The 23,603-nt window shown below is 40.4% G+C and overlaps 1 protein-coding gene and 5 non-coding genes across 6 annotated transcripts; all 6 read left to right on the top strand.

Moving 5' to 3' along the window:
• The first annotated feature begins 1,236 nt into the window (after nt 1-1,236).
• LOC101884367 (uncharacterized) lies at nt 1,237-13,349 on the top strand. Its single transcript, XM_068219945.2, has 3 exons — nt 1,237-1,291; nt 2,025-2,170; nt 5,753-13,349. The coding sequence occupies exons 2-3, from the start codon at nt 2,086-2,088 to the stop codon at nt 6,703-6,705; spliced, it is 1,038 nt and encodes a 345-aa protein (XP_068076046.1). The 5' UTR covers nt 1,237-1,291; nt 2,025-2,085; the 3' UTR covers nt 6,706-13,349.
• A 3,594-nt stretch (nt 13,350-16,943) lies between these two features.
• On the top strand, nt 16,944-17,025 carry trnas-gcu (transfer RNA serine (anticodon GCU)). Its single transcript has one exon. It is a non-coding gene; the product is annotated as a tRNA-Ser (tRNA).
• A 550-nt stretch (nt 17,026-17,575) lies between these two features.
• Nucleotides 17,576-17,657, top strand: trnas-gcu (transfer RNA serine (anticodon GCU)). The gene has a single exon. It is a non-coding gene; the product is annotated as a tRNA-Ser (tRNA).
• Nucleotides 17,658-18,214: 557 nt separating this feature from the next.
• On the top strand, nt 18,215-18,296 carry trnas-gcu (transfer RNA serine (anticodon GCU)). Its single transcript has one exon. It is a non-coding gene; the product is annotated as a tRNA-Ser (tRNA).
• A 557-nt stretch (nt 18,297-18,853) lies between these two features.
• trnas-gcu (transfer RNA serine (anticodon GCU)) lies at nt 18,854-18,935 on the top strand. Its single transcript has one exon. It is a non-coding gene; the product is annotated as a tRNA-Ser (tRNA).
• A 4,186-nt stretch (nt 18,936-23,121) lies between these two features.
• trnak-cuu (transfer RNA lysine (anticodon CUU)) lies at nt 23,122-23,194 on the top strand. Its single transcript has one exon. It is a non-coding gene; the product is annotated as a tRNA-Lys (tRNA).
• Nucleotides 23,195-23,603: the final 409 nt, after the last annotated feature.

A 23,603-nucleotide genomic window follows, 5' to 3' on the forward strand; every position in this document is an offset into this window, starting at 1 on the left:
AGATTTAAACACCCTCATGGGTTAGTAAAGTGTATAGCGAGAGATTAGGCGTCGATTACATACATTTCTACTGTTTCACAGCACTGCACCTGTCCCACACACCAGTAATTAAATTAAAATACAATACTAATTTATAGTAAAAAGGTTTTGAACCATACTAAAGTGTATTAGTGTATTTTTTACAACTATCTTTAAAGAAAACCCCTGCATGTCGGAGTATAGTGTTTAACGGAGGCCAGCTGGCGAGTGCAGTCCAAAAGCATCACTTACAAAGCCTCCTCCTAGAGCATTTGTCTCCCATGCAGGAAACACTAGTTCGATCCCTGCTTGGAACGAGTGGGTGGGTGAAGGACTGGTTGGAATATGATAAATGTAAATAGTTTTGAAAATCCTGGATTTTACTACGGTCATCAGTGGTGTAATGTAACATACCTTATGTATAAAAACTACAGTAATTGAGTAATTTGTTTATATTACTGTTGTTGTATTACTACATGAATGAGTTGGTCAGTTGTGAACATTTGACATTATTGCAGCTAATGCTTTCCCACACTTTCACCAGAAGAGGTTCTCATTGAGCTCTGATTTGGAAAGCTTCGAGTAACGAACCTCTTTCCGATACAATTCAGTCGAGCGCTTCACTGGTTCAGAAAGCTTAATTTCACCATCACTAGTAAACACTTTACCAGCGGCAGGAACAAACTGTGTTGAATAAATGCTCTCTTTAGCCAAAAATGTCTTCTCTGTCATTGTCTACCCTGTTACAAATCATAATGCATTTTTATTGACACTTTATTTATTTATTTATTTATTTAATATTTTATTGTTAATTAGTGAATGTTTTTGTTATAACACTTATACACACACACACACACACACACACAGATTATTTGTAAAAAGTGCAGGGGCTTCACCAACATTCTTACAGTCTAATGTCTAAATAATACAACTTTGTGGTTAAATTAAAAATCCTAAACTTTATTTTTTATTTTGATGTCTTAAAGGCACTTTATACGGATAATGACCCTAAAAACGTTTTTCAAAATTTGTCTTAAAAATGTTTAGATTAAAGGTTTTGATCAACTTCAAATACTGAACATCTGTGTGTGTGTGTGTGTGTGTGTGTGTGTGAGAGAGAGAGAGAGAGAGAGAGAGAGAGAGAGAGAGAGAGAGAGAGAGCAAGTGTAAAGTAGAAGACGAGGTAAAAATGTATCAATAAGACTTTTATTTTGGCGTGGCGTGTGACGTCATAAGGCTGCGCCGCTCCTGCGCTGCATTCAGCTGGAGAAAGGTTTGTTTTAAAACATTTACATAAATATAAAGTGATTGATTAAAGTTTCAGGATTTTCATCTGATGCTAAATTATGTTCCTGCTGTTGACAATATTATTTTACCCTTTATACAACGAAGTACTATTTTACAGTAATGAGGGCTATTGTTTGAATAAAGCAACAGAAATGTGTGTAATAAGTGTTCAATGAAGATAGAGGTAAAGTTGGTTTTATATTCCCACATTCATTCATTTAGAAGTCTCTATATTGTTTACCATGTTACTTTGAATATTCGATAGGAATTAGCATGCAAGTGTGACTTGAAAACAACATTAACACTGTTTATTTGACTGTGAACAATGTTGTACTTTGATAGTCATTGGCTGCTAATATGATTTCACTGTTTAGAGTTTGCAAATTATACTTTAAAGAAATTATATTATTAAGGGGAAAGTCCGAATGTGTTAATATAAAACCAACTTACCTCTATTTAATGAAGGCTTGGTTTATTAAATAGCATAATGTAATTCCATTCTAAGGATACATCACTATATATAAGTTATGGAGTACTAGTTTTAATCAGCTCATTTGTGGATATTGTTTCTTGCTCGGACTTACCTGATTTCTTTTTGTTAATTACTCTCATATAAAGAAACTGTTGAAGCAAGTGTTGAAGAGAAGTTATTTTGTTTCTGTTCATTGTTTTATTTATTTTAAACTAAACATTTTTATTGTTTTGTTCATTTTAAACAGGATAAAGTGTCTAAACAGAAAAACTCCTGCTGAAACGACTGATCTCCACACTGGTATAAAGATGGCGTTTATTAAAGAGGAGAGTGAAGATGTGAAGATTGAAGAAACATTCACAGTCAAACAAGAAGATCTGCAGGAACAAACAGGTCAGATTTCATTCTCTAACACCAACTCAGTCATTTGATCCTCATTCAGATATATTTTAATAATAAGAATACTAAATTAAATCCATCTTGCAGCCCTGAGTATGCTGCCTAGTTCTCCTAAATGCACATAAGCACTCATTGAAAGACAGGAATGAGTTTCTTTCGTCACTTGTTCTCATGTCTTTTGTCATTATTTTATGTATTATTAGTCTCCCATTTTCACTACCTTCTTAAGGTTATAATTTTTCTTGTTCTCTTTATGTTTGTAAAGCATGCTTGAGCACTAGTGCTAAAATAAACAAAAACAATATATTAAAATAAGGTTGAACTGAGCTAATGATGTTTGACCTACAGTATTCTTATAGAAGATATCTGCTATTACTTTGATGGTGTTGGCTTAGTACTTTCCATTTGCATATGTCACATTGATCACAATTCCCTTTTTTCTCAACTTCTTTAAGGGTTTAAACCATGTTATGTTTTTATAGTTGTTACTAGTTCTCACAGATATTATCCGAGTTAGAATTACATTATTATAACTAATTACCAGGGCTATTGTGTTTAAACAGGGTTTCCGCAGGGTCTTAAAATGTCTTAAATTCCAAAATCAAAAATTTAGGCCTTAAAAAGTCTTAAATTTACTAAAATATTGTGTTGCAGGTCTTAAATCTTTTTTTAAACAAGTCTTCATTTTCCTTTGTTCATGTTTTGTTACCCAATATGGCCAAAAACCCTCACAATCCCCAACAATCCATCTCAATAAAACTTTCAACTTTTTAATTAAAAAAAGGACATTTTAACTCTATTTATCATAATAGTTAATTCTGAAATTATTGTAAGAGCTTTTGGAATACATGTATCTGGATTTAACTGAAAAAGAAGAAGATCATCCGCATATAGCAGGACCTTATGTTCTTGTCCCCTAAAAATTCCTTGCAAGCCATCGGAGTTCATTAATATGGTTGCAAGAGGTTTGATGGCAATGTCAAAGAGCACAGGGGACAGAGGGCAGCCCTGTCTCGTTCCCCTAGAGCAGGCATGTCCAAACTCGGTCCTGGAGGACCGGTGATACCCGGAAGTATCGCCTGGAGCAACAAAGGAACATTTTGTACCTGGCTGTATAGCTTAATCACAGTCATTTCTGGTGGGCACCAGTGAACACTATGGCAAATCAGCGCTGTTTAAGAACACGCACGGTGGCACCTACATGTTAGCAGGAATTGGACGTTTTAAAAACTTCAGTACCGGGACAACACTATTACAGACAACACGAGGGTGTGATGGTGTTTTATCGCTCAATCAGTTACATAGACTGTAGCAAGGAATCGTCCCCACAGAGTTTACCTGGTGCCGTGAACTGAATCCTATTAAGACACTTAAGCGTATAACTGTTAAAGAGATTGTAATTTAGTTTGATGCCTAATCTGCTTTTAATTGTTTAAATTAAACTGAACTGAATTATATTAAAGTGATGTTTACAAATTGTGGCAACAGCTGGAGGTTTGTAGTCCACAGCATGTTGTCGCAATGTTTACAGTGCTGATCCTATACTTCCATGTTTTTTTTTCCCACCGCAGCCTAGCTTTCATTCTTTAAAATGGTGGCAGTGTGAAATAAACGTATTCTCTTCCTAACAATCAGATGCCATTGTTTCCTCATGCATTTGTTCATTCAGAGATGCCTTTTGACATGGAGGATCACCAGAAATGGACTGGCAATAGGAATGTAGCATCTGCCCCCTCTATACATTTGTGGTCAGAGAGTCTGGTTGTCTTCCAAAGACATTCCTCTCAGTTTAAAAACATTCATCCGTTTTTTTAGGTGTCTAAGATCAAACCCATTCTTCTCTCCCCCCTGCAGCCCATAACCTCTGCTTCCCTGCCTCCCAGACTGGTTGAGGGTGCACTCACATCAGGCCCAGCCCTAACTAATATGGCACCCTAAGCAAGATTTCAGGTGGCGCCCCTTCACATCGCAGTTAATTCCACTGCTAGTGTATAGTCATAAGAAACTAAATAGCTTTTTGATCGACTACTTCAAGCTGGGAAAACATCAGATAAATATGCCAATGCAATTAACATTATTGCTGAATAGAGCTAATATTTACACATTAGCTTGAGGAAGGAATGATGTGGGTATGCCTTTCCATAACATTAGCTGACTTTATAACTAATCTATCAATGTTGGGATGCAAAAAAATATGGGACATCAAATAGCTTCAAATGATAGAATACATAGCAAACATTAGAAAATATTGACAATAAAATAAAAGGTTTAGCCTATTAAAATCAATGGCCTATACAGAAATTAAATAAAGCCATAAAATCTACTTTACTTTTAATTGTATTTGCATATTGATTAAAGTTACTATAGTTATTTAGTGAAGAGCAGCAAATGAATCTCTCATTGTGTTTTGTTTGATAATAGAGGTGTTAATGTAAGAATACACAGATCTATATTGAAGCATTCGACTACTTTAGGTACTGTGCTCATTTAAGGGAAAATTAGTTGTGCTTAAAATAAAACGCTCAGGAAGGAGCAAAAAAAAAAAAAGATCCATAGTCAGTTTAAGGGAACGCCAAGGGGTGTTCTTGAGGGAGGGGGTACTGTCACCGTACCTCAAGCTTTTGGTCTTTCCTTCTGTTCAGGGTTACAGATTTTCTCTTGTCATCTGCTTTTATTTGCAGTCACAGGAGCTCTCGTTTCCCTTTTTTTTCCTCTTTATACCACATAATTTTCCTTCATGTTTGTCAGTATATTATCGATTGTTTGTGTACATATTATTTTGTTACTCACCCTGTATTTCTTTGTCAGACAGGTCTATTTTGGTGATTTCTTGATTGCGAACATGTTTGGTAGTAATCAGGTCTGGGTGTGGCTAGAGAACTTGAAGTTGGTGTGATGTTATGTTTTAATGGGGAAAAACATTTTCACACAAGGCTGTGTAGTTATGTACTTTGTCTTCCTTTTAAGAATAAAAACTTTTCATTTGAAAACTTCACAATGTGTTTAATTGTGTTATCTTTGACTAATATTTACATTTGTTTGTTGATCTGAAACCTTTAGGTGTTAGAATTCTGCATTGCAATCGTTACTTGCAAATTACTAAACCAAAGAACATTTGTCATTTAAAGGTGCTAATTTAAGGCTTTATGCAGATATGTCTCATGTATGTGAGGCAAATATTCACAGAGATTCAGCTGTACATTCTAACAGGTTTACCAGTCAGGCACAGAATGAAAAAGCATTCCCCACCTGCTTTACAAGTTTTGTAAAAACTTGTTGTTTTGTTGTGATTATGCATATATACAAATAAAAAAACTGTCCCTTTACAGCTTTCAAATTGATGTCTCAGAAATGATCTAGGATCAATCAAATAAGAATCCGCTTAAATGTGTATGTGTGTAATGGACACCAGGAGGTTGATATGACAAGATCAATCTAAATATGATCTGCTGTTTTTACATTTAATGTGCATCAAAATTAAGGTTTGTGTAGCCAATGTTTTTAGTGCCTTTTCACTTCAGCTTTTGATGAGAGTTTTAATGATTTACTAAAAACCTAACTTTTTTTTTATTTCAGACCTAATTAAAGACTATGAGAAGATCAAAGAGGAGGAACATCATCTCAAAATTGAGGACAGAAATCATTTAGAGACTGATGGCATTTTAAAAGTGAGAGACAAGAGTTGTTTTACCTGCACTCAGTGTGGAAAGAGTTTGGCAAGTAAAAGCAAACTTAAGATTCACATGAGGATCCACACTGGAGAAAAACCATTCACATGCACTCAGTGTGGGAAGAGTTTCAGTTACTCATCACACCTTAATGAACACATGATGATCCACACTGGAAAGAAACCATTCACATGCACTCAGTGTGGGAAGAGTTTGACAACCAAACGCAAACTTAAAATTCACACGATGAACCACACTGGAGAGAAACCATTCACATGCACTCAGTGTGGGAAGAGTTTCAGCCGCTCATCATCCCTTAATAATCACATGAAGATCCACACTGGAGAGAAACCATTTGCATGCACTCAGTGTGGGAAGAGTTTCAGCCACTCATCACACCTTAATAAACACATGAGGATTCACACTGGAGAGAAACCATTCACATGCACTTTGTGTGGGAAGAGTTTCAGCCAATCATCACACCTTAATGAACACATGAGGATCCACACGGGAGTGAGACCATTCACATGCACTCAGTGTGGGAAGAGTTTCAGCCAATCATCATACATTACTAAACACATGAGGATCCACACGGGAGTGAGACCATTCACATGCACTCTGTGTGGGAAGAGTTTCAGCCAGTCATCTACCCTTAATCTACACATGAAGATCCACACTGGAGAGAAACCATTCACTTGCACTCAGTGTGGCAAGAGTTTCAGCCAATTATCACACCTTAATCAACACATGATGATCCACACTGGAGAGAGACCATACACTTGCACTCAGTGTGGGACGAGTTTCAGCACATCATCAAACCTTAATAAACACATGAAGATCCACACTGATGTGAGAGAGTAGATGTGCTTGGAGTGTGAGAAGACTTTTATTACAGCTGCAGAATTAAAACGGCACCAGAGGATTCACACTAGAGCAAAACCATATCAAAACCAGTGTTCACACTGCAGTAAGAGGTTTGCTCACTCACGAACCCTGAAAACACATGAGAGGATTCACACTGGAGAGAAACCGTAGACATGATCAGTGTGTACAGAGTTTCACTCTTTTGGGGCAGCTTAAGAAACACATGGGATGGTTTCCAGTATGGCGTCAACACATGTAGCAGCATAGAAAGAGCGTTTCCTTACACACTGGTATTGATCCTCCTTTTTACAACATATATGATAACCTAAACCATATTTAAATAACACAAAGCAAGACAAAAACAAAAAGGCTTGGACAAAACAACCATTGAAACCTGAAAAAAAGGAGAAATAAAGAGATGAAAAATCCGAGAGGGACGGGGTAGCTGATAGCCTGTCAGCTTGCATTGCAGCAATACATCCAGACATCAAAGTTTTCCAAATGGATATTCAATCTGACCTCACCGCCTTCCAAGATTATCTTGCAAAGATGTGAAAATGGAACTAAGTAACTTTAAACAAGAAGTCAATCAAAAACTGGATGGCCTTTTCACAGACCTAAACGCAATAGCAGATAAGGTCAACAAAGTGGAGCAGCGAGTTGGAGAATTGGAGAACGTTGCTGCGATGAAAGAAATGCTCGATCAAACCATCCAAATTCAAGAAAATTTAAAAGAGAAACTGTGAGTTCCCCTTCATAGGGAAACTTTTACGAGTGTCTGTATAAACAGACTTTGGGAGTGCTTTAGACGACCAATCATTTCTAAAGATATTAAAACGGCCCAATGAAATGCCAATTGAATTGGCAGAGCTTAGCTCCACAGCTGAAAATGATGAGCCAATTAGGGCTATATCAGTCAGCTGTGCGAGTTAGCTCATCCGAATTGTTCCTTCAGACCCGATCTGAGACTGAAGAACCCTTCTGCTGAGCTGACTTCCAACTTGAAGAAAGCCTTACCTTCACCAGTGTGGGAGAAGACGTGTTAGCGGTGGTCAAGCTGGGTTTCCCGTCCCCTTGGCGTTTCTCTGGTGATCTGAAAGAGCAGTTTACTGAAAGAGCATTATTCCCTATGAGAGCACACAAACGTACAGTACGTCTTTTTAAAGATGTCGTTTCGACCATGCGTTTCTGGATGCGGTGGTTTCCTCGCCCCGGATGACAGGCACGAGTATTGCGTCACATGCTTGGGGGTCCAACATGTTGATGCAGTGCTCGCGGACAGTTCTTGCTCGCATTGCGACGGCTTGACTGTTGTGCTTTTTATTAGGGAAAGTCACCCCTGCTGCTCCCCGCCTAGCCGTTAGCACTTGGGCAGGCCTGAGGGTTACAGTGGGGGCTAATCCGTTGCCTTCGGGCCCGCGGACCCCTCGCTCCTCTCCAGTGCGCTCTGTTTCTGATTCGAGTGTGAGCGCTGGTCCATCCTCCGAGCTGGGCGTGCTTTCATTAGATGTCACCGGGGGCGTGACGTCCATCACTGCATCGGAGGGTGGGTTGACATGCTCCGAGGAAGATCCGGACCCCCTGCCACCCTTCAGGGTTGTCAGTATGTTTACTGATCTGGAATTGGACATGTTAGCCGTGTTATCCCGGGCTGCTTCGGCCATGTGGCTGGAGATGGTTTGTCCACCCAGAACCGCGGCCAGACTGCTTAGTCGGGTGCTACGTGGGGGTGAAGAAAAAGACGAAGCCTTCTAGACCCCTCGTCCCCTTCTTCTCTGAGGTACACAGAGAACTCACGCAGGCATGGAGGGCACCTTTTTCTGCCCTGTCCTCGTGCGCTCCTGCTCTCACCTTCGATGGAGGTCTACGATGGAGCGGCCAGGGAATATGAGGCGATTCCCCGAGGGGAGCGTGCTAGCCTTTCCACTCGTGTAGATTCGCTCAAACTCCTTTCCAAGGCATGCAGGTTATCTGAGTCTCTCATGGCCAGAGCCTACACTGCTACGGGTCAGGGCGCCTCCGCTCTGCACACTATGGCCACCTATCAACGCTACCAAGCTGAGAAACTGGCCGAGGTGCAGGAGGGCGCTTCTCCCCCCGGGCTTGCTGCATGAGCTCTGCGTGGCAACCGATTATCCTCTCATCATCAACAAATCGTCTGCTCGTGCCCTGGGGAAGACGATGGCCACATTAATGGTCCAGAAACGGCTGAGCTTGGCTGATATGAGTTACGTTAATAAAGTGAGCTTTGTCAACACTCCCATATACCAGGCTGGCCTTTTCGGCGACACTGTTGGGGAGTTCACCCAGGAATTCTCCGCGCCACTCGGAAAAGAGGGGAACTGCTTTCCTCAGTGGGAGGCCGAGGATTATTACATCAGTCCACAACGACTCTAAACTCATCGCTGCTGGCCTCCGGGCCAGCAGCAACCAAATTTACAAAAGAGCAGTTTTCTCTCTCTCTCCGGATGCGCAAATCTGAGCACTGCCAGTCTGGGACGCTCTGCCTTTCAGCTCGCAGCGCCGGGACCCTTCGCCTCAGGTTCTCAGAGTGCAGCAGACTCCTTTCTCTCACTCCGGTCTCACCACGGGATCCAGGGAGGAAGGCAAGAGAAATTCTCTTATTTTCAGCTTTCTCGGGACGCACTGCTTCTTGGGATGAGCACTCTCATCTCGCGAGATGTCTTGCGAGAGGAAATTCCTGTCCTCCTGGCGAAGCATGCAATCGAGCAGGTCCCTCCAGCCGAGATGAGGTCCTAGATCTGCACAGACTGAACTGTCATTTACACAAAATGCCTTTCAGAATACTCAAGGAGAAACACTTGATTCAGAGCGTCCGTCCACAGGATTGGTTTGTAGCCATAGACCTGAAGGACACATATTTTCTCGTCTCCATTCTTCCACGCCACTGCCCCTTTCTCCGGATCATGTTCAAAGGACGAGCGTAGCAATACAAAGTCCTCCCCTTCGGGCTCTCTGTCTTCGCAGGTGTTCACCAAGCTCGCAGAGGGTGCCCTGGCGCCACTGCACCTTGCGAGCATCCGCATACTCCGCTATCGTGACGATTTACTCTTTCTAGCCTTGTCCCGCGATCTGCTGATTATGTACAGAGACAAAGTGCTTCGGCACCTCGACCAGTTGGGGTTTCAGGTCAACCGAAAGAAGAGCAAACTTTGCTCTGTGCAGAGGATCTCTCATCTCGGGCTGGAGCTGGATTCGGTCGCTATGGTTGCGCGCCTCTCCGAGGAGCGCGCCAGGGTGATGCTTTCCTTAGTAAACGAGCTCCACGCCAATTTTTACCGTTGCTGGAGCGGCAACACGTGCTGGTCAGGATGGACAGCATGGCGACGGGGGCTTATATCAACTGTATGGGGGTTATACGCTCCCGCGGCATGTCTCAGCTCGCTCGCCGTCTGCTCCTTTGGAGTCACACGCGGCTGAAATCATTGCGTGCCATCCAAATTCTGGGCGAGCTCAACTGTGCAGCCGATGCGCTCTCACGGCAGCTAGTGTCCCGGGGAGAGTGGAGACTCCCCCACGATTCGGTCCAGCTGATATAGGCATGCTTTGGGGAAGCCCAGATCAATCTGTTTGCCTCCACCAAGAATGCACAAAGCCAGCCATTTTATTCCCTGACCGAGGCCCCCCTTGGCACGGATGCATTGGCTTACAGCTAGCCATCGGGCATTCGCTAATATGCCTTTTCCCCAGTGAGCCTAATCGCACAAACTTTGTGCAAAGTCAGGGAGGATGAAAACCAGGTCTTGATTGTTGCGCCCCTTCGGACCTGAGGTCCGGCCCAACCTGACCTGAGTTTCGGAGCTTACACTCCTCGCGGCGACCCCTCCTTGGCGCATTCCCCTAAGGGAGGACCTCCTCTCTCAGGGACGGGGCAACATCTGGCTTCCATGCCCAGATCTCTGGAACCTCCACGTGTGGTCCATAGACAGGGCGAGAAAGACTTAGGTGACTTACTTACAAACGCAAAAGGGGACGTTGGAAGGTTGCGCTCTTGGTGATGTCAGTGCGCTCACGCTTTGGCTTGGCAAACTACACATCAAAAGCGTGATAGACTAATTGGCTCATCAGTTTCAACTGTGGAGCTAAGCACCGCCAATTCAATTAGCAGTTCATTGGCCCGTTTTAATATCTTCAGAAATGATTGGTCGTCTAAAGCACTCCCAAAGTTTATACAGACACACGTCTCCGTTCCCTATTTAGGAAACGTGGGTTACGTACGTAACCAGGACGATCTAGAAACCCACTCCCATAGAAATAATATTCAGATTTTTGGAATCCCAGAAGGAAGCAAAGTGAATAATAGCCAAGACTTGGTGGAAACGATTATCAAAACGGAGCTGTCACTCGATGAATTGGACCTTAAAATTCTACGGTGTCACCGGGCACTTGGACCAAAATCACCCGCTGACGCACCCCACTTGATCAGTGGTGTATTCTTCCTGGAAAAAAAAACAAAGGACCTTGTCCTCCACTTTGCATGGAGAAAAAAAGTAATACACTGGAACAAAAAAAGGATTTTCTTTGACCAAGACTACCCACCTGAGATCCAACAGAAAAGACGGCTTTTGCTCCGATAAGAAAAATTCTGAAAAAAAAGGGGATTAAGTTCCAAACACCACCGACGGCGAAACTTAGAATCTTTCTCGAAAACGATCCGGTCATGTACAATTCGATGACGGAGGCATCAAGAGATCTGAAAGAAAAAGGACTGATAAACAGTGAAGAAGAAACTATTATAGGAATCTCTTGGAAACTGAAACAAAGACCTTGACAAAGTTTGGAGTGACATTGAAGAAAAGTAAGGAAAAACATCAAGTGAAGATCTGTGAAAAACTACTTGAATTTTAAAGGGACAACACTAGCTCTGTTTAAAAGAAGGGTAAAACCTGACAGATCCTGACAAAGAACTCTGAGAGACTGGTAAAACTTCTTGACTTGACTCACCGATGATGAACATTTAAAGGAGGAATGGTATTAAACCCAACTGACCAACAACACAAGATAAACGATTAAAGCACACCAAGACTCGAGTCATTGAGTAACATACTGGTAGGAAGAAATAAAGGGATTCCAGTTTATACACTTAAAATCCCTTGCTATAATTAGAAATACTTAACTTGAAAACCAAACCAGAAATACAAGAATATAATATTGCCAGATATAGGCGCTGAATATATTTGTTAACATTTTTTTTGTGCAATAGGCACAGCAACAAGGGGCCCTTTAGAGAAGGAAAGCTTTCCCCTCTCATTAAGAAGTTATTTAAGACTTTAAGGTTTGGAAACCTTTTTCGTTATGTTGTTTATGTGGTTCAAGATGTTCATGTTTGTGTTTTTCATGTTACGGTCACTGTGATCTTCGCAATAACATCTGTTTATAGTATATGCAAAAACAGGAATATAGAGTCATTACTTTAAATATTAATGGGTTAGTAAATTTGATTAAAAGAAATCGTGGCTAAAATGAAAAGAGAAAAGCAACAGATAATCTGGCAAGAGACGCATCTTTCTGATACAGAACATAAGAATTTAGAAAAAAAGGGATTTAAGGTTTTCTTTTCCTCATATAATAATGGTCGTAAACGAGGAGTAATGACATTAATCTCAAACAAAATCAGCTTACAATTAATTTCCAAGATTACTAATAAAGAAGGACGATATAACCTCATTAAAGGAACTATCAACCAAAACAAAGTTACATTAGCTAATTTAAATAGACCACCTGAAAAAGACAAAGCATTTCTCAAAAAAATAGTAAGTGTTATAGCCAAGGAGACATCAGTTACGTTGATCTGTAGGGGAGAGTGGAATGTACAACTTCAGCCTAAATTGTACTTATCTTCTAATAAGCAAATTAGTCAAGAAACTAGACAAATAAGATATCAGATGAAAGAATTAGGCTTAATTGATGTATGGAGAGACATATACCCTTTTAAAAAAGAACATACTTTCTTTTCTTCTGCCCACATGTCTCATTCTAGAATTGATTATTTTTTTATGTTTGGGTCAGATCAACATAAAATAAAAGACTGTACAATAGGAAGGGACAAGGGACATCTCAGACCATGCAGGAGTATATTTAACAGTGTACCTGGACAATAAACCCAAAAAGACATTTTGGCGATTTAACCCTAATCATTTGAATGATTTAACGTGCGTAGAACATGTCAAAAAAATAATTATTAGAATATTTTAAAACAATAATAATGGAGAGTTGTCATCTAGTGTCCTATGGGACTGTCATGACGGTCAGTGACCACCGGAGTTCACAGACTCTGAGAATTGACTACAGCGCCCAAAAGACTACAAGTTCATACATACCACGCGCATTACACCTGGTCCACGTACACTGATTGACTCACAGCTGTTCCTGTTAATTTCCTGGACTATTTATACAACCATTTCACCTCTGTTTGTCACACCATCGTTTTTCTTTCTTGTCATCAGTTTCTAGTAAGTCTTAAATATCGAGTTTGTTGTTACCTTAGTCTTGTTCCTGATCCTGTTTCTGTCATAGTTTCTTGTTTTGCTGTTTATTTGTTACTTTGTTATTTTTGAACACCGGACATCTTGTTTTTCTGTTTGCTGCACGATTGTAAATAAACCTGCACTTTGATTCACACCTTTTTGTTTCTGTTTTGATCACGCTAACGTGACAGGGACGCAGCTAAAGCTGATATGCGATGTAAACTTATAATGTGAGGATCAAGGAAAAAAAACTGAATTACATGAATAATCTGAATAAAGAATTAGAGACTAAATATGGTAATAAAGAAGATCCAGATATTTTTAATAAGATCAAAGAAGTTAAAGCTAAACTCAATAAAATATTCGCTGAGCAAGTTCAATTAAAACTTACATTTTTAAATTTTATGAAAATGGTCCAAAAGCTCCTGGCATGAAGAATAAGGAAACAGGCAGAGAGGAGTATTATTTTAAATCAAAGATCCCAAAACTAAAAAGATATGTCATAAATTGGAGGAAGGAATTAGTAAGGAATTATATACCTCAAAAGTCAATATTGAACTTGCAAACATACAAGCATTTTTACACACATTAGATTTAACATCAATTGGATCAATACAAAATAAAACCCTAACTCAAAAAAATAACCATAGAAGAAATAAGCAATGCTATATCAAAACTTAAAACATCTAAAGTACCAGGCATATATGGCTTCCCTGCAAAATGGTATAAAATATTTAAAGAACAGTTGATGTCAATGCTTTTTGAATGCTGTAATCATACCTTACATGAGGGCGAACCCACCTGGATCCTGGAGAGAAGCTATCATATCTGTGATTCCAGAAGGAAAATATCCACTAGAGTGTAATTCATATAGACCCATTTCAGTCCTAAATATTGACTATAGACTCTATGCATCTATATTAGCTAAACGATTAGAGGACATTTTTCCAGACCTAATAGATACTGATCAAACAGGTTTTTTTAAAACAAAGACAAGCATATGATAATATATGGCGAGCCCTTCACGTAATAGATTTTATATCTCATAACAAGGTTCGCAGTCTTCTAAGTAGCCTAGACGCAGAAGAAGCATTCGATTCGATGAGTTGGGATTTTTTTATATTTAGTTCTGCAATGATTTGGATCCTACAGCTAGAATTAAAATGAACGGAGATATTTCAGAACATATTATACTAGAAAGAGGATATTGACAAGGATGCCCATTAAGTCCTTTATTTATTGAACCATTGGCACAACTAATCAGAGATGATACAGAAATAAGGGGAATGAAAATTAAGAAAGATATTGAACATAAAATTTGTTTATACACTGATGATGTGTTTCTGTTTCTTACATACCCAGACTTTAGTTTACCCAAGGTGATGTATTCTCTTGAAAAATTTGGATTATATTCAGGATATAGATTAATTAGATGATTATTATAAGGCAGCACAGCTCAGTCAGATCATGTCCAAATATTTTGACACAGTAATATTATAAACACCTATTGGCAAGATTTAAATAAAGAGATAAATACAATAAAGGGATTGAATCTGGAATGTAATTTTAAAACTATGTACCTGGTAATTTACTCTGCAGAAATACCAAAAATTATGTGTATCTTCTTAACACACTACTAACAACTAGCAAAAAGGCCATTACAAAGAAATGGCTCAAGGAAGATCCTGCATCTGTAGGCGAATGGTATGATATTTTTAAAGAGGTGTATGACATAGAAGTACTGACATTTACTTTGTTTTAATTTTATTGTGGTGCTTTTATTATATATGTTTGAAGCCTGTTGATCTTTGACACATAACCTTAAACAAAATGTTATATAGCAACATTTTATCAACGATAAATACAAATGTAAATAAGATTGTATTCAGTGACCTTTGACACTCATATGTCTTTTTTGTTTCCATGTTCCTTTGAAAATGTCTGTTTGCTTGTTTTTTTTATTGCTGTTTTATTTGTTTTGTTTTAAACTGTTTTGAAAAAGGAAAAAAAAGTCAGTATCATCATCATCCTGACGCAAGCACACGGCATTCAGCATGTAGTTTTGCTGCTGTTAGATCAAAAACAACAGCTGCCATTCATGTTCATACACTCTAAAAATAATTCTATTTGTCTGTCTGTCTTTATAAATAATGTCTGACATTTTACACTGAATTCTGTACAAAATAGATTGACTTTTTTCTCTTTTGCTTAAATAAATTATTATTGTATTTGACTGTGATTTTTCTTTTTTTATTAGGCTAATTGCCTTATTCTCTTCAAAGAGCAGCTCTCATACAGAGGCTGATATTTCAGTGTTTTTTTCTAGGATATTGTGGATATTTGTGGATTCTTTCTTTCTTGTCCTCGGCTGATCACATGGAAAAAGGAAAATGACAGAAAAATTGGTAATTTGATCATTAAGTTTTTTTTTTCCCTGTCATTTTCCTTTTCATATTTATTTAAACTATCACATCACTTTTCAGGTGAAGGGGAAACAGTGTTGTACTTATCTGAAAAAGCTTCATATGTTTTAAATAATGAAGTGTATTTTCTCATTTAAAGGATTGCATGTTTTTAAATAGAATAAATAGTTTAAATGATCATTAATTATATCCCAACATTGTGTCTGTGTTTACACTTTTATTTAGTTTAAAAAGCATATGAATCCACTGAAACAGAACTTTGTGACTCTGGGTCATTTCTGCAACTTTTTAATAAGAATGTGAAATAACGACACAATAGAAGACTGTATATAATAGTAATATCAAATAATGACTACACTAAAGAAAATAAACAACTTCCAGTATATACAAGTGCAAACAAATGAACAAAATCTGAACATTGTTAAAACAACATAAAAACAACATATAGATGGGTGCGAGGGAGGGTTATGTGCAGCTTCAGCATACTTACCAGGCTGAAATTCCACGTGTTGTACAAAATCCAGAGAGAGAGGAGAGAATATGGAGTAGCCTACTCACACTCTCACTGTTGCGTAAAGAAAACTTATGAGAAAAAAAAGAGCAAAAGACAAGAGAAAATACAATTCTCTGGAAGGTGAATGGTTTGTAAGGCCCACTCATTCAGCCTATTACAACCAAGTATCTATTTGGAGAGCAATGTTGGTGCTTGGCAGTGCAGAAAGAGTTCTCCAGGGTAAGAAGAGCAGTGATCCAGAGTCCAGAGAGAGAGGAGAGAATATGGCCACAGGTGGAAACTTGGAGTTGGACATGTTAGAAGTGAGTGAGTATGGGGGATGGAAAGGTGTTGTTTTAAAGGAAGTTGTTGCAAAATTTAACGTAATCTTTACCGAAAATAGCAGCAAATATATACAGAAATGCCATAGTCCAGCCCCCATCATGAAAGTGAGTACATACATGACGAGGTGGAAGAGTCCATCGAATCCCATCCTTGTCGTTCAAATGCTCTGACGTTTGAAAGAGGCCGGTGCTTCCGTGGAAGGTGTTTTACTCGCACGCTCTTATCGTTTTGAAGGATGCTGTTGCAAAATTTAACGTCATCTTTACCGAAAATAGCAGCAAATACATACAGAAATGCCGTAGTCCAGGAAAGTGAGTACATACATGACGGGGTGGCCGAGTCCATCGAATCCCATTTTTGTCGTTCATTTGCTCTCTCGTTCATACGGCAAAACTGAAAGTCTTCTTACCGAAAATAGTTGCAGAAACATACATATACAAATATGTGCCACAGTCCGGCCTCCACCAGAGAGAAAGAAAAATACGTGACGAGGTGGTCGAGTGGTTAAGGCGATGGACTGCTAATCCATTGTGCTTTGCACGCATGCGTTCGAATCCCATCCTCGTCGCTCATATGTTCTGGCATTCGAGAGGTCATGGTGTTTCACAGAAGTTCTCTCACTCTTTTAGCCTTTTGAAGGATGTTGTTGCAAAACTTTATTTCATCTTTATCGAAAATAGCTGCAAAAACAAACATATATGCCATAGTCCAGCCCCCATCGTGAAAGTGAGTACATACATGACGAGGTGGAAGAGTCCATCGAATCCCATCCTTGTCGTTCAAATGCTCTGGCGTTTGAAAGAGGCCGGTGCTTCCGTGGAAGGTGTTTTACTCGCACGCTCTTATCGTTTTGAAGGATGTTGTTGCAAAATTTAACGTCATCTTTACCAAAAATAGCAGCAAATACATACAGAAATGCCGTAGTCCAGCCCCCAACAGGAAAGTGAGTACATACATGACGGGGTGGCCGAGTCCATCGAATCCCATTTTTGTCGTTCATTTGCTCTGTCGTTCATACGGCAAAACTGAAAGTCGTTTTACCGAAAATAGTTGCAGAAACATACATATACAAATAAGTGTCACAGTCCAGCCTCCACCAGAGAAGAAAGAAAATATGTGACGAGGTGGCCGAGTGGTTAAGGCGATGGACTGCTAATCCATTGTGCTCTGCACGCGTGGGTTCGAATCCCATCCTCATCGCTCATTTTTTTTGGCATTCGAGAGATCATGGTGTTTCTGTAGAAGTTCGTTTATTCTCACTCTTTTAGCGTTTTGAAGGATGTTGTTGCAAAATTTTATGTCATCTATATCGAAAATAGCTGCAAATACAAACATATATGCCATAGTCCAGCCCCCATCATGAAAGTGAGTACATACATGTCGAGGTGGAAGAGTCCATCAAATCCCATCTTTGTCGTTCAAATGCTCTGGCGTTTGAAAGAGGCCGGTGCTTCTGTGGAAGGTCTTTTACTTGCACGCTCTTATCGTTTTGAAGGATGTTGTTGCAAAATTTAACATCATCTTTACCGAACATAGTAGCAAATACATACAGAAATGTCATATTCCAGCCCCCTTCATGAAAGTGAGTACATACATGACGAGGTGGCCGAGTCCATCGAATCCCATTGTTGTCGTTCATTTGCTCTGTCGTTCATACGGCAAAACTGAAAGTCATCTTACCGAAAATAGTTGCAGAAACATACATATAGAAATATGTGCCACAGTCCGGCCTCTACCAGAGATGAAGTAAAATATGTGACGAGGTGGCCGAGTGGTTAAGGCGATGGACTGCTAATCCACTGTGCTCTGCACGCGTGCGTTCGAATCCTATCCTCGTCGCTCATTTGTTCTGCCATTCAAGAGATCATGGTGTTTCTGTAGAAGTTCGTTTATTCTCACTTTTTAAGCGTGTTGAAGGATGTTGTTGCAAAATTTTATGTCATCTTTATCGAAAATAGCTGCAAATACAAACATATATGCCATAGTCCAGCCCCCATCATGAAAGTGAGCACATACATGACGAGGTGGAAGAGTCCATCGAATCCTATCCTTGTCGTTCAAATGCTCTGGCATTTGAAAGAGGCCGGTGCTTCCGTGGAAGGTGGTTTACTCGCACGCTCTTATCGTTTTGAAGGATGTTGTTGCAAAATTTAACGTCATCTTTACCGAAAATAGCAGCAAATACATACAGAAATGCCGTAGTCCAGCCCCCATCATGAAAGTGAGTACATACATGACGAGGTGGCCGAGTCCATCGAATCCCATTTTTGTCGTTCATTTGCTCTGTCGTTCATACGGCAAAACTGAAAGTCATCTTACAGAAAATCGTTGCAGAAACATAAATATAGAAATATGTGCCACAGTCCGGGCTCCACCACAGAAGAAGAAAAGTACATGACGAGGTAGCTGAGTGGTTAAGGCGATGGACTGCTAATCCATTGTGCTCTGCACGCATGAGTTTGAATCCCATCCTTGTTGCTCATATGTTCTGGCATTTGAGAGATCATGGTGTTTCTGTAGAAGTTCTTTTATTCTCACTCTTTTAGCGTTTTGAAGGATGTTGTTGCAAAATTTTATGTCAACTTTATCGAAAATAGCTGCAAATACAAACATATATGCCATAGTCCAGCCCCTATCATGAAAGTGAGTACATACATGAAGAGGTGGAAGAGTCCATTGAATCCCATCCTTGTCGTTCAAATGCTCTGGCGTTTGAAAGAGGCCGGTGCTTCCGTGGAAAGTGTTTTACTCGCACGCTCTTATCGTTTTGAAGGATGTTGTTGCAAAATTTAATGTCATCTTTACCGAAAATAGCAGCAAATACATACAGAAATGCCATAGTCCAGCCCCCAACAGGAAAGTGAGTACATACATGACGGGGTGGCCGAGTCCATCGAATCCCATTTTTGTCGTTCATTTGATCTTTCATTCATACAGCAAAACTGAAAGTCATCTTACCAAAAATAGTTGCAGAAACATACATATACAATTATGTGCCACAGTCCGGCCTCCACCAGAGAAGAAGGAAAATACGTGACGAGGTGGCTGTGTGGTTAAGGCGATGGACTGCTAATCCACTGTGCTCTACACACGTGTTCGAATCCCATCCTCGTCGCTCCTATGTTCTGGCATTCGAGAGATCATGGTGTTTCTTTAGAAGTTCTTTTACTCTCACTCTTTTAGCGTTTTGAAGGATGTTGTTGCAAAATTTTATGTCAATTGTAGTGGCAATTTCCTTTAAGGAGGCGCTCTCGGTGGTCAAGAAACAAAGTCTTACCCAGGATGTCTTTTCAAAGCTTTTATTCTTTGCAAAGAAGGTCACAGTCATACAGCAACAACAGTTTCTGCAGAGTGAGACAATGAAGCAAAGTGTGCTCATCCTTTTATCTGGGTTGTGCTGCTTACGAGATCAATTCTAGTTCAATCTAAACCTCACATACTACAACAGGTGTGAAAACCATCCTGCTGCTTTCCAGTCATATATCACACAGCCCATGCCCCTTACCCCTAATAGATGTTCATCTTTAAGCTAATTGGAAAGATAAGGACCACGTGGTCACATACGGGAATGTAAGGCTGTATAAACAAAAGTACACTGTGAACACAAGTGACTTTTCACACATCTAAAGATGAGGAGTAAGCAAGTTTTCACTACACATGTTCATCTAAAAATGAATTTCCATTACAATTCCTCTCTTTTTATCATTCATTGATAACTCACTATTAAATTCATTTTTCAATTGAATACAAAATCACACTGATTACAAAAATCATTTAACAGGTTTCTGCACACATCAAATACACTAGAGATGTTTAAACATTCTTCTTAATAGTTTCCCCTTTAAGATTTATCTTTCAAAACATCCCTCTTCCCTGGGAGCCGGGCTAAACGAATAATCACTGTTATTGCGCTCCCGATCGAAATCGGACCCTCAGTCACCCCTCAGAGGTTCAAATCACAGAAATTGCCTGTTTTTTTCACATTATTGATTTGTTCACACAACAAAATTCTAGAAACATTTCTTCAATCAGTTAAAAATTATTAACACTCTACAGCAATTCATCAATAACACTCATGAACATAGGAACACGTTGTTTCTGTACTCTTAAACATATATCACATTTACACCCTTCTCTCAATTTTCATGTAAATGATCACTCTTTTGAGATTTGTTACAGAACATATATAAGCAAGCAGATAGTTATCTTAAATTTCAAAAAATCTGGTTCGTTAATATTTTCCCAATTAAGTAACAGCCGTCACCAAAAATTTTGTTCTCAGTTGTTTACAGTTTTTCCTTATCCATTTCTATGTAGCTGCTGCTATCATCAAAGTCATAATCAAAATCTTCACCCATGTCAATATTCATACCCTCTTCATTCACAGCCACTCTTATCATCTGATGGGATGTTTTAGTTGTAATCAGTCTGCCCACTGACCATAATACAAATCTGAATATACATGGAAGACAACATAATATCACTACACCCACTCCCAATACAGGTAACACCACAGTAAAGGCCCAGTAGATCCAGTTTCCCCACTTAAATGACAGCCAATCTAGCTATGGGCTGCTAACTTTCTTAGGTTCTTTTACTGTCATTCTCATGTGGGTCACAATGTCAGTAATGTTTTGCTGTAATCAGGTTAATTAAGGTGACACTAGCTGCAATGCCAGTGTTGTTCTCCTCAGACCACACATTCCTCGCACACGGAATGGATGGCAGCTAATCTTTTCTTCCATCTTCAGATCTTTAATGCGATGGTCAAGCACAGCTTATTCACCTCTCTTTTTGGTCGCTTTATCCTCCGTCTGTGTGCTGCTTGGTGTTGTATTCAGAAGTTACTGTTTCACACACACCTCTTGGGTTGTTGTTGTTTCTCCCCAGCTGTGACCTTGCTTCCCTCAGATAACAGCCTGCTGTTTTCCTTCAGATGATTTCAGAGCCCCTCTTTCTCTCCTACTCCCTCGTGGAATCCTCCTCAGGAGATGGAATTTTCCTGCAGTGCCCATCATGCACCCACGTCGCCCACTCTGCGACCTTCACCGCCGTCTCCGTGGTCAGTAGCACTTGAAATGAACCCAGCCAGCGCTTTGCTCTCCAGCTCTTTCTCCTCAGGTCCCTAATCACCACGAAGTCGCCAGGCCTCAGACTGTGCAGTGGTCTCTCAGCAGCCTTCCCCTGTGCGGCCTTTACCTGCACACAAACATCGGACAACACATGAGACATATCTTACAGTAATTCAACATGTCATTCTCACACACATCTGTTGAGGGCAGCTGCTGTTTTCCCCCATTCACACCTACACACGGTGGTTTACCAAAGAGAATTTCAAACGGGCTCAAATTCATTTTTGATCTTTTTCTCATTCTCATGTACTTCAGGACAATGGGTAAAGCTTGAACTTTTGAGACAAAGTTCTGCCTTTCTACCACTGTAGGTGATCTTTCCCTAAGTCTCTGTGGCGCAATCAGTTAGTGCTTTCGGCTGTTAACTGAAAGGTTGGTGGTTCAAGCACACCCAGGGATGAATTAGGCATTTTGCTGCCTTGCAACTGCTAACACGTGCACTGGGCATATATCCTGGGCCACATTCTGTCCAGCTTTACAAGATGAAATCAGGATTTAGCAGAAGATTGTCACAGGTAGGGAAGGTATTACTGTGAACGGTGTCTAGCTCTTGAAAGGGCTACTCATCAGCTCGGCTAGTTTAGTCGGTAAAGCATGAGACTCTTAATCTCAAGGTCGTGGGCTCGAGCCCCACGTTGAGTGTTTCTGTTGCCTCTCTCAGCAAACTTTCATTAGGGTTTATGTAGCACACCTTTTGAAACAAAGTTCTGCCTTTCTACCACTGTAGGTGACCTCTTACTAAAGCCTGGTTTATACTTCTGCGTCAAGTGACCGGCGCAACTCACGGCGCAGGCAACGCGCGTGGCTGGGCATTTATACTTCTGCGCGCTGTCTCCGTTGGTCTGCATTAACACTTCCGAAACGCTAGTGGGCAGTGAGGTGTAAATGTTCCTCTGTGTCGAGTTTCTTCGCTTCTGTTTTGCTATTCTGAACACTTCCTGGATGTACAAGTGACTCAAACTCGCTCATTTTGAGGCAGGAACCAGCGGACGTGCAACAACTTTAACCATGAGGTAAACAAAGAACAAAACTTTCCATCCGGAGCTCCTTCACGGGACTCCACACTTGTAAACAATTGCTCGTGCCATTCGCGCGGCTCTCGGTCCCGCCCAGACTCGTCGGCGCTAGCAAGCCGACCAATCACAGAGCTTGCGCTACGCGTTGTTGCGACGTGTAGTTACAATTTTTGAGAGGTGCACGTCAGTGACGGCGACGGCCACGGCGATGGGCTATGCGTCAGCGCCGTAGCATACGCCGGTGTTTGACGCAGAAGTATAAATCAGCCTTTAGTCTCTGTGGCACAATCAGTTAGTGCTTTCGGCTGTTAACTGAAAGGTTGGTGGTTCAAGCACACCCAGGGATGAATTAGGCATTTTGCTGCCTTGCAACTGCTAACACGTGCACTGGGCATATATCCAGGGCCACATTCTGTCCAGCATTACAAGATGAAATCAGGATTTAGCAGAAGATTGTCACAGGTAGGGAAGGTATTACTGTAAACGGTGTCTAGCTCTTGAAAGAGCTTCTCATCAGCCTGGCTAGCTCAGTCGGTAAAGCATGAGACTCTTAATCTCAGGGTCGTGGGTTCGAGCCCCACGTTGGGCGTTCCTCTTACTTTTCTCTCTCTCTCAACAAACTTACATTAGGGTTCATATAGCAGACCTTTTGAGACAAAGTTCTGCCTTTCTACCACTGTAGGTGATCTTTCACTAAGTCTCTGTGGTGCAATCAGTTAGTGCTTTCAGCTGTTAACTGAAAGGTTGGTGGTTCAAGCACACCCAGGGATGAATTAGGCATTTTGCTGCCTTGCAACTGCTAACACGTGCACTGGGCATATATCCTGGGCCACATTCTGTCCAGCTTTACAAGATGAAATCAGGATTTAGCAGAAGATTGTCACAGGTAGGGAAGGTATTACTGTAAACGGTGTCTAGCTCTTGAAAGGGCTCCTCATCAGCTCGGCTAGTTTAGTCGGTAAAGCATGAGACTCTTAATCTCAAGGTCGTGGGCTTGA

The sequence above is a fragment of the Danio rerio genome, chromosome 4 (genome assembly GCF_049306965.1).
Source record: "Danio rerio strain Tuebingen ecotype United States chromosome 4, GRCz12tu, whole genome shotgun sequence".
Classification (NCBI taxonomy): domain Eukaryota; kingdom Metazoa; phylum Chordata; class Actinopteri; order Cypriniformes; family Danionidae; genus Danio; species Danio rerio.

Coding starts and splice junctions, on each gene's coding strand:
- LOC101884367 (XM_068219945.2), top strand. CDS start 2,086: ATGGCGTTTATTAAAGAGGAGAGTGAAGATGTGAAGATTGAAGAAACA. Junction 2,171..5,752: donor AGATCTGCAGGAACAAACAG/GTCAGATTTCAT, acceptor TTTTTATTTCAG/ACCTAATTAAAGACTATGAG.